Source organism: Telopea speciosissima, chromosome 3 (genome assembly GCF_018873765.1).
Source record: "Telopea speciosissima isolate NSW1024214 ecotype Mountain lineage chromosome 3, Tspe_v1, whole genome shotgun sequence".
NCBI lineage: Eukaryota > Viridiplantae > Streptophyta > Magnoliopsida > Proteales > Proteaceae > Telopea > Telopea speciosissima.
Window position 1 is genome coordinate 1111010 of NC_057918.1, and position 10036 is coordinate 1121045.

At 39.3% G+C, this 10036-nt stretch overlaps 1 protein-coding gene across 1 annotated transcript; it reads right to left on the reverse strand.

The window, feature by feature from the left end:
* Positions 1–1637: 1637 nt before the first annotated feature.
* LOC122656450 (protein BONZAI 1-like) lies at positions 1638–7485 on the reverse strand. Its single transcript, XM_043850967.1, has 4 exons — positions 7285–7485; positions 3096–3143; positions 1839–1987; positions 1638–1717 (listed from the first exon to the last, which is right to left on the reverse strand). The coding sequence occupies exons 1-4, from the start codon at positions 7432–7434 to the stop codon at positions 1687–1689; spliced, it is 378 nt and encodes a 125-aa protein (XP_043706902.1). The 5' UTR covers positions 7435–7485; the 3' UTR covers positions 1638–1686.
* Positions 7486–10036: the final 2551 nt, after the last annotated feature.

Sequence of the window (10036 nt, forward strand, 5' to 3'; positions counted from 1 at the left end):
ATATATGGGAGAGAAGCATACTTTTATTTCTGTGTGACATGTAAGGCCTTTCTACTCTATTTAGAAGTGTTTCATTTGGTCAAGTCATTAACTCATTTGTTTACTCAGCACTGGCAAGATTTAAGCCTATTTGATATATTTTTTCAAGAGAATTTTTGTTCACCCACCAGTATGATCTTATATAATTTCTTTCTCTCCCTATCATTGGAAGATTCGAAATGCCCTTGGCAATGCTCTAGAAGTCCCATCTAACTGCCAAAAGTGATGGATTCTCTACATCATGATGATGGGTGAATGAAAATTAGACAGTGGAAGCATAATTTCTTTAAATGTTAGGTACCTCTATACGTTATAAGTTTAAATAAACAGGAACCAAAATAGTAGACGGGGATTTTCCCAGAGCCTACTGGAGGCTGGAGCGTCCAACAAGTACACACAGAAAGAAACTGCTTGGATCAAAAGAATAATGTTCAACCTCCACAAATTTACTCCATATCAAACAGCTAAAATCATAACAAAATACAGCTGCAATATATGCACTTTGAAACTTTTTAAGTTTAAAAAAATAAAGTGTTCACATTTGGATGGATGTTTTAATTGGGTTGATTTTGCCCCTTGTTAGAAAAATGTCTTGAACCAAGTCTCAACTACCGCTTCTTTCAAGATGAGAAGTGGAAAAAAAAAAAGAGAGAGAGAGAGAGAGAGAGAGAGAAAACCCATGTTTCTGTTTAGGCATGCATGGTGAAATCATGCTAAATTGGGAATTGGAAATATAATCAGACCAAGCAGAAAATCAAAGTTCTCTGTACAATTTGTGGACTGATGATCAGCTATGAGGGTGAATATCTCTTGTCCGCATGTAGGTCAAAAATTGTGCAGGCAATTCAGCTAAAAGGGACTGCACAACTGATATTTCTCTACCTGCAAGTGTTTCAAGCGAAGTTAGTGCATCTAGTCAGTTGCCAATTTTAGGAAGAGCCTGTAACAGCCTGTCTTGAATTGGTATTCTAAAGACCAACTTCAGGAAAAAGAGTTGAAACCACATCTCTCACCCCATACTACACAAAGCATATATCCTTCAGTTATACACATCAATTTAGCTGTATATAAGTGATCCATTGGACTTTACCTCTAAAATGCCTACTTTTGGACCAAATGAAGTATCAATGGCCATTGACATAGCCATAATCCCTGGAAAGATGTCAGTAACAAAACAGATGTAATTTCTGTCAGCAACTCATTATACTCTCCAACATAGTTAGAAAATGTAAGAATTTCCGTTTGCTAGTAAGAACTCTATCTCACAAACTCACAGTTAATTTTTCCCCAGAAGAACCGAAACAAGAATTTGAAATTAATAAACTAATGAAGGAATCATTAAAAAAATATTTACAGGTACCACAAGAAATAAATAATAAATCAAACTCCCCGGTAATTTCGTTACCAAATTTTGCCAAGAATAAGTTTGTTGCTGCATCATGATTAGACGTCAGTTTTTCCAGCTTCTTGTAGATGAATATAAGAAAAAAAGGTACAATCATCTTATGACAGCAGTCGATTGAAAAGTTTCCTTTTCATTCATTGGCAAATCATGAAATCAAGCGTATTGAGCATAATTCATGACGAATGATAGAAATCATGAATAAAATATCAGCATAAAATGAGGATACCTTTACTGGTACATTGTTAAACTGTGTCAACATCATACACACGGAACCTGTGACAGAGCACATAACAGTGAAATTGAATAAAATAAGCTTCTGTTTTATGATGAAATAGGAGGATTGTAATGAAAGTGTACACTGATGAAACAAATATTATTAAAGCATGAAACTTACACTAAACTCTGCACAACCTCAAAATGATAAGCAATAGTATGTTTTGTAATCCACAAAGGATTTAATGAATTTAATACTACTTCAGTACGGCCAATCTCGTCAAGTGTTCCATCTCTTCCTTTTACATAAAGAACTGCCATGGGGTCACTTTACAAACAAAAATGGAACTTCTAAGATGGCCGACTAACAATACTGTAGTAATTGAAAGATTTACATTATCCATGATCATGATTGTACAGCTTTAAATAAATGACACTGTAAATCAAAGTGGTGCAGAGCCTAGAATAACCGCCTAACCGGTAAAGCAACAAGATATGGGAGCACTGAGGACAATACAAAAGGTGCTACCTTCTTAGGGATATGATCTAAGATGTTGGTAGAGGTTGCAGCAGTTCACAGATGGATGGCCTTATGTCCTCTTCATACAGTGGCTAAAAGTATTCCAGAAGTTATATACGTATACGGCCATCTTGGATCAAAGGAGTTATCTAATTAAGGGAATACATGGGAAAATCAGCACCCATCAATCATAGAAGATCAGTCCTTTTAAGTTTTCTGGTGTTGGTTCCACTGATTACCTTTAACAAGAAATCAATATGGTGACTTCTTCAATATAGTGACAGAGTCCCTTGAATAAAAGAGCAACCCAGTGCATGAGGCTCCCGCTACTGCAGGGTCTGGGAGGGGCAAATGTGCGAAGCCTTACCCCCTGCTACGCAGGAGGGGCACATTCAAGGCTCGCACAGAGTCCCTTGAATGTGTCATTAATAGTAACTGCTTTTATTTTATATATATAATTTCATTTTCATTAATAACCTATTTTATTAGAGAAGAAAGAATTTAGCATAGACTTAGGAGCCGAACTCCCTGAAAGAATAAGGAAAAACCAGAACACCAAAAACCCAACTACAACAATTCAAAGAGGAATGCTGCCTCTGACTACAATCCTTGGCTGCTTACGTGATAACCTAACCCACTGAAGAAATTAGTTCCTTAACATCTATATTGTCAATGACTAATTTTATCAAAGTATTTACCCTTACCAACTAACAATCACGTGCATCAGAAACTAACTGAAACAAGGTCAAGATACAGCTGTGGCACCAACAAGCAAATTTCTGTGTATTCACAACATATATGTAGAAAATAGCACCTTTTAAAGGATAAGAGTAAATCATGAATAAAATAGAAATAACCACTTCCAACAAACATAGGATTCTATAAATGAATAGCATTAGTTGTTAAGTAAGCAGAAACCTTGGAGAGCACATCCCGATCTCGTAAATTTGTTGCAGATAGTGATAACTGTTGCAACAACAAAATCAGGGTTCATATCACCAAGTAATATTTTTAGAATGCTCTAAACACATTTTTATAAGCCACAGATACTTGGAAATTTAGTTACCCAATGACATAACTCTTAAGCATCAAATATGTGCTCAAAATGCCAAACATGGGATACAGGAGAAAATAACATCCCATTCCCCTTCAGGAAATTTCAGCTCTCATTCAGCTTGGGATATGATTAGACTCAGAGGCACCCCCACCCCTTGGTCCAAAGTTGTCTGGTTCAAAGGTCACATTCCCCGTCACAGCTTCACCTCTTGGCGAGCTCTCTCCAACTGCCTTCTGACTCAGGCTTTCCTTATCCACCGCCACATCCAGGTCTCCCCCCTTTGCTGCCTTTGCTGGAATGGCCTTGAAGATACAGACCACCTATTCTTCTCTTGTCCCTTTACCTCATCCATCTGGAAAAGAGTCCTAACTGCTGGCCGGTTAGAAGAAGACCCCTCCCCCTTCATCGCAAATGGCTTTGGATCGACATGACGTTTGGAAGGAAGACTATTTGTGACTCAGTTGGCAAGCTCGCCTTTTGTGCCTCTATCTCTCATATTTGGATGGAACGCAATCTTAGAAGATGGACTTCCAACTCTAGCTCCTTAGACAAGATTTGGAATGCCATCTTTTTCGAAGTTTCCACCAAACTTGATTCTCTCCCCCTTGCTCCTGTAAAGGATTCCCCAAGGAACAAGCTTATTGTTGTATCTTGGGATCTTCCTATTTCCCTTCTGCAGCCTGACCCGCACTAGGCTTTTGCCCTTGGGCTTGTATATTCCTCGCTCTTTTCTTCGTAATTTAAATTTTCATTCATAAAAAAAATATATATATCCCATTCCCTTTGCTTATAAATATCCAGTTCAGAGTTTGCGTGTGAAATTAACCAGTTAAACATACCATAATCCATCATCCAAAATGCAAATAATATAATTCTTCACTGCTAGTGTACGAATTAAGAAGGCCCGTACTTTATTTATCAAAAACAACCACAAACTAAGGAAGAACAATGTAAACTCTTCAGTTAACATGCATAAGTGAAACAGAACTGACCAACGTTGAAGAATACCTTCAAGAGCCAGCATTCGGTGATTAAAATCTGGGTCAACCTTAAAAGAGCCAGCCAAGGGGTGTATAATAAATAATTACTTGATATATGGATATAAAAGTCATAGAATAGCCACTGACATGTTTGGACCCCGCACTATCCACTCAACTCAAATTAAAACATGAAATAAAAGAGTTGTGCCATTCCCAATATCTAGCAAACGGAGAAAGAAAGTGGATGATGGCTTTCTTGCAAATAGGTAATAGATAAAAGGGAATATAGAATTTAACATGCAAATAGACTCGACTCAACTAAGCCTTTTCCCAACTACATGCATATTTCACAAATGAGTATGTGCAATAATATAGATGAGAACAAGCTTTATTCAGGAATCCACCTCACAGGAACAATTAATCCTTATTCTGACCTACACGCTTAAAAAGGTGTACTCAAATCACGAGGCTACTGCCACTGCGGGGTCTAGGGAGGGTCATTATTGTACACAACCTTACCTCTTGCTTCGTGGAGAGGCTGTTTCCCGACTCGAGCCCGTGACCTATAGAGCAACCTTACCGGTGCACCAAAGTCCACCCTCTTCTGAACTACATGTATATATGTGCAAATAAACATACGCAGCAATACCGACACTATATATATAAATAGGTTGAGGTTTTGTGGTCTGCGCAAGTGTACCCTTACATGATCTCCACACAATATTTGTCATGAGGCAGTTTCTATGGGGCCCAAATTATGTGAACAGGTAGACCCCGGGTCCCCTGCTTACATATCAAAGTTCAGCCCAAATGAAGTTTTCCAAGTGGCAAAATATAGCATTTAAAAATCTGGGACTACAAAAAGGGTGCATGGACTAACAAGGGGGTGCTTGGACATTTATGGAAGGATTTGCCATTACATGAGGGACAAATAACAGATCAAATGCTAGTTGCAAGAATTTTTAGTGTTAGATCAACCAATGGGATTTGAACTATAATGTTTATGGCATGAACAAAACATTCTGGTTCTGTTTGCAGTTTGTATACCATAAATATGGGATACACACAGAGATAACTATGTATAAGTGAATGGGGTGGTGGCTTAAGCCTTAACGGGTCCCATGCTATCTGAGGATTCCTCCAACTCTGTCCCTCAAGACTCGTTACACCTCACCCCACCACCACCACCATATGGGGCTGGACGATATGAAGATGGAGTGGACAAAGCAGCAAGGTTGGATGTCCTTGACTTTAATGGGGACCACAACCCATAGCAGTCCCTTGACTGGGTTCGTAATTTGGAAATTTTCTTCAGATGGTACAACTTGACAGAGGCTAGGAAATTGATGTTTGCAGAGGGTAAGTTGAAAGGCACGGCTCGGATCTGCTGGATCAAACACCAGCGACAAAACCGAACTCGAGGTCTTGGGCAAGTTACTACATGGGATGAGATGCAAAATGTGATGGATTGGTGATTCCAACCGGCTGATTACAAGCAGCTTGTACACCTCAAATTTGTGCAGTAAAGACAGGATAGTATGTCGGCTAAAGAGTACGTGACCAAGTTCTATTACTTAGCCACTCGTTCTATGACATTCTTTTGGGACGCCCATGGTTGTATGACAAGAAAGCCAAGCACAATGGTTATGAGAATACATATTCCATTCAGCATGGTGCACTTGAGATGAAATTCCTCCTGGCGAAAGATCTTCCATCTATCAAACTCAAGAAGATAGCTGGTGCAATTCTCCTACGGCGAGTTGACTCGGACGGCGTTCTTGGACTTCATCCGAACTCAACAGAGTCGAGTTATTTTCAAAGGAGACAAGCTGATGCAATTGCCTTAGTCTGACTGGACCGACATCACCCACTCTGGAGGTCCAAACCAAGGATTAGTCCTAAACTGGTTTTCTGGTCTGGCAAGGGCTAGTAGTTTACATAAGAAGCAATCTTTTAATTTATTCTATTTTATTTTATTTGAATGGGTAGATTACGTAGGGATTACTTTGGGCAGTTTCCTTGTTATGGTTGGCTTAGATTGTTAGGTTCTTCTTTTGGTTCTTTCCATTTTTTGGTAGGTTTCTAGTTCTATGTAAGAGTCTTATATATACATTGTAATACGGTAGAAGAGTTCAGAATTGAATGTTGAAATTGATAGTATGATCAAGAAAGTGATTGTGTGTGTGTCCCCTCTTCTCTCTCCCCCTGCAACTCTGATTCTTCCCAGGTTTCCCTCTTCTCCTAACCGGCCCTCTATCAGGGTTTTAGCACAACATTAATGATGTAAAGTTCTTCCCATGGACTTTATACTTGCCTGACACAAGGCATAATCATTATTTTAGTCCAAGCTCTATGTTCAACTGCAAAAAATAGGGATATCATTGTACCTTCATGACTGACATTTTGGTATCACACGAGGTCGACATTCCAACCAAATATAAACACAAGTAACGCAAGGACATGAAAAATATTGAACTTATGATTATAACTCTTTGACAGGATTTTGCCTGTGATATCCTATCGTGAAGATAGAAAGATGCCTTGAAGTGGCAGGTGTGCAATTTCTTTTGTACTTTTGTTCATCAAGTAAGTACTTATTACCCCGCCCCACAATCTACGGAATCCATGCAGAAGTGAGAACGAAATGTGATAAAATATGCAGCAAAAAGGGCCGTAATTGGAGACTTTAGGGTTTTACGAGTTCAAAAGGCAATTTATGATTTAAGAGCGAAACTACTAAGCTCATTAGTGATAAGACACAAAAATGGATGTTTCGCTCTTTTGTTTCACAAAGAAATCTATTAAATAGTAGCTCTCCACGAACCAAGAACAATCCGATTAAAAAACTTATCAAACTAAAAGGGGACTCCACCAGTACAAAATTTAAAAACAGAAAACTTATGGGATCACTAATCTCTAGTAACAGACATAAATTAGTTACAGCATCCTGATAGATTCCCCAAGAAAGAGACAGAAAAAAAAAAAAAAAAAAAAAAAGGCGGGAAGATGGTAGTAGCGGAAACGTAAAGTCAATAACAACAATACTTTATGGAATGGCGGGAAGACGAACCTCGATCTGAGTGAAGAGGACATGGTATCCCCGAGACTTCAAGAAGTGATCAACGATATCGTTGGAACCGCCGGCAAGATTTTGGAGAGAAGCAACAGTGCCTCCCACCGCCGATTGACCACCGTGGTCGTCAGAGCAGCAGTTCCCCATCCTCACTGCAGCGATGGAGAGAAAGAGAAATCTTGCTCTAATTTATTTTAAATGGATAAGCAGACGAAGTGGACAGTGAGTTATACCGAATATATACATATATACTTGCCACTTGATGAGTAATTCCGCGGTAGAAGTTAAGAAGGAAAGAGATTCTGTGAAGAAAATTTGGGTCCGAAATCCAAAGTGAAAATGAGGGAAAGCACTGTGAACTGGTTGATTGGAAATACAAATCGTTATCACCTCCAATTCGCTGTCTGCTCCAATTCTTTCTAATTCCTCACATAGAAGTGAAAATGACTACTCTATCCCTTATCCAAACACACTGTCCAAGGTGGGGTAAGATGGTCATTTCTATTCCTATATGAGGAATTGGAACGGGCAGCGAATTCATCCCTCGTCCCTTCTATGGTAGTGGGACGAAAATACCTTTTTGGCTTAAGGGGGAAAGATGAAAATGATTTTAACAGGATAATAGATACTTTTTTCTTACTGATTGTGTAATTGACTTAAGGGGTTAATCTGTTCGTAACCAAGTTAGTTACAACAAATGAACCCTTTATATAATTGCTTATCATATTTCGTAGTTGGTCACATGGAGCGTGACACTGGAGCATGTGAAATTATCACTCGCCCCTTGTGAAATAAAAAATTTCATCCATATTGATGTCTGTTTGCATGCTCTCATTGGCTCTCATGCCAATGCAAGGGCCACATGACCAATCAATGATCTCTTGCCAAAATATATAATACCCAACCTAGGGGCTCGATGAATTAATGGCCGGATTGGATGTTGAGTAAAGTCTCTCCTTTTACAATACTAAACAAACTTTAAGATAGCGGGTCTACCACTATATAGAAAGTTTTTCTCCATCACAAGGCTTATCGTTTCAAAAGAGCCAAACCACTGAGAGGGACATCGGGATTTGGATGCAAAATAAGATAAAATTTAATAACCAAATTTAGTATAATTTGGAGTTGTGATACAGATTTGGTAGGAATAAAAGTTTCTTTTTGAGGTTTTATTTTATTTCACTTACATTCTCTTTATTTCCCTAGTAGACAAAGCAGTAGTTTTATGATATACAAGTAACTTTCTCTCTCTTGTGGTGCGATGTTTCTAGGCAGACCAATCTAGAGGGATCTTTATCACCTCCAGTTCCCTGCCCTGCCCAGTTCCCCAATTCCTCTAACAAGGGGGGCTGGAATGACCACCCTACCCTTGTCCAAACACTCTGCCCAAGTGAGGTCCACCACCCCCTATTAGAGGAACTGGGGAACTGGGCCGAACAGGAAACTGGAGGATATAATTTTCCTCTAGAGAGGGTTATCCAAAAAAGTTTTGGTTCTGCCAAGTGGCAAGTTAAATAGATGGATCCAAAAGTTCTCAGCTTGTATGTCAAGTTTCATCCTAGTGTTAGGGCACAAGAGCGGCGTGTGTGTGTGTGTGTGTGTGTGTGTGTATGTGTGTGTGTGTGTATGTGGCATTACTGTAATTACTGGCAAATTCGTAAGAACAGGTTTTACCAAATGCCATAGTTGTTCCAAAACTGTTCTGTACGGATTTGCCAAACGGCAATTACATACAAAGAACATTGTTCAAGACCAAAAACAGCAAAAAAACGTTTCTGGGAAAAAACACTCGCTCTTGAAGAACGATACCAAAAGCAGCGTAAGTGTTTTTCCAGGAGAAGCTCTAGCCATCCCATCAGGTCTTCCACATGCACTCTCCTTAGTGCTTAGTTCATAATCAGGTGGAGTCCGATAATCTAGTTTTATGATATACAAGTAACCTTCTCTCTCTTGTGGTCCGATGTTTTACGCAGACCAATCTAGAAAGGTTATCCAGACAAGTTTTGGTTCTACCAAGTGGCAGGTTAAATACATGGATCCCAAAGTCCTCAGCTTGCATGTCAAGTTTCATCCCAGTATTAAGGCACAAGAGCTGCATGCATGGTGCAACCGGGTGGCATTCTTTCACCCATATATATGTGTGTGGGGTGGGGGGTGCATTACTATAATTACTGATAAATTCGTATGAACAGGTTTTACCAAACGCCATAGTTGTTCCAGAACCGTTCTTTACGGATTTATCAATGGTCAATTACATGGAAAGAACACTGTTCCAAACCAAAAACAGCAAAAATACGTTTCTGGGAAAAAACACCCGTTCTTGACGAAGAACGATACCAAACGCAGCGTAAGTGTTTTTCCGGGAGAAACTCTAGCCATCCCATCAAGTCTTCCACATACACTCTGCTTAGTGCTTAGTTCATAATCAGGTGGAGTCCGATAATCGAGAAGTTAGTCTCTACCTTCAGGCTTCTAACCACCACCTCTTTAAGAATCTGCAATTATTCAGGACACTCTTTACAAAGGTTCTTACTTTGCAGAATATTCTTTCACCTTTGTTCCTCGAGAACAGCATAGCTGACTTCTTGGCAAAGAAGGCACTGTGATGTATAAAACAGCTTAGCCCATTTCACTCGGCTGCATGAGCTGTGTCTTAGAAACTTTGAGCTCTTCACATTCCAATTATCAATAAATGTTCTTCCCACCGTAAGAAACCCCAGCACCATAGATCCCATGTAAAACAAATTGT

Excerpts from the sequence above, each read along its gene's own strand:
- LOC122656450 (XM_043850967.1), bottom strand. The coding sequence starts at position 7,434 with ATGGGGAACTGCTGCTCTGACGACCACGGTGGTCAATCGGCGGTGGGA. Across the intron at positions 1,988-3,095 it reads ATCGGGATGTGCTCTCCAAG|AGTGACCCCATGGCAGTTCT; the intron begins GTTTCTGCTTAC and ends TTTTGTTTGTAA. Across the intron at positions 1,718-1,838 it reads GAGGTTGTGCAGAGTTTAGT|GTTCCGTGTGTATGATGTTG; the intron begins GTAAGTTTCATG and ends GCTCTGTCACAG.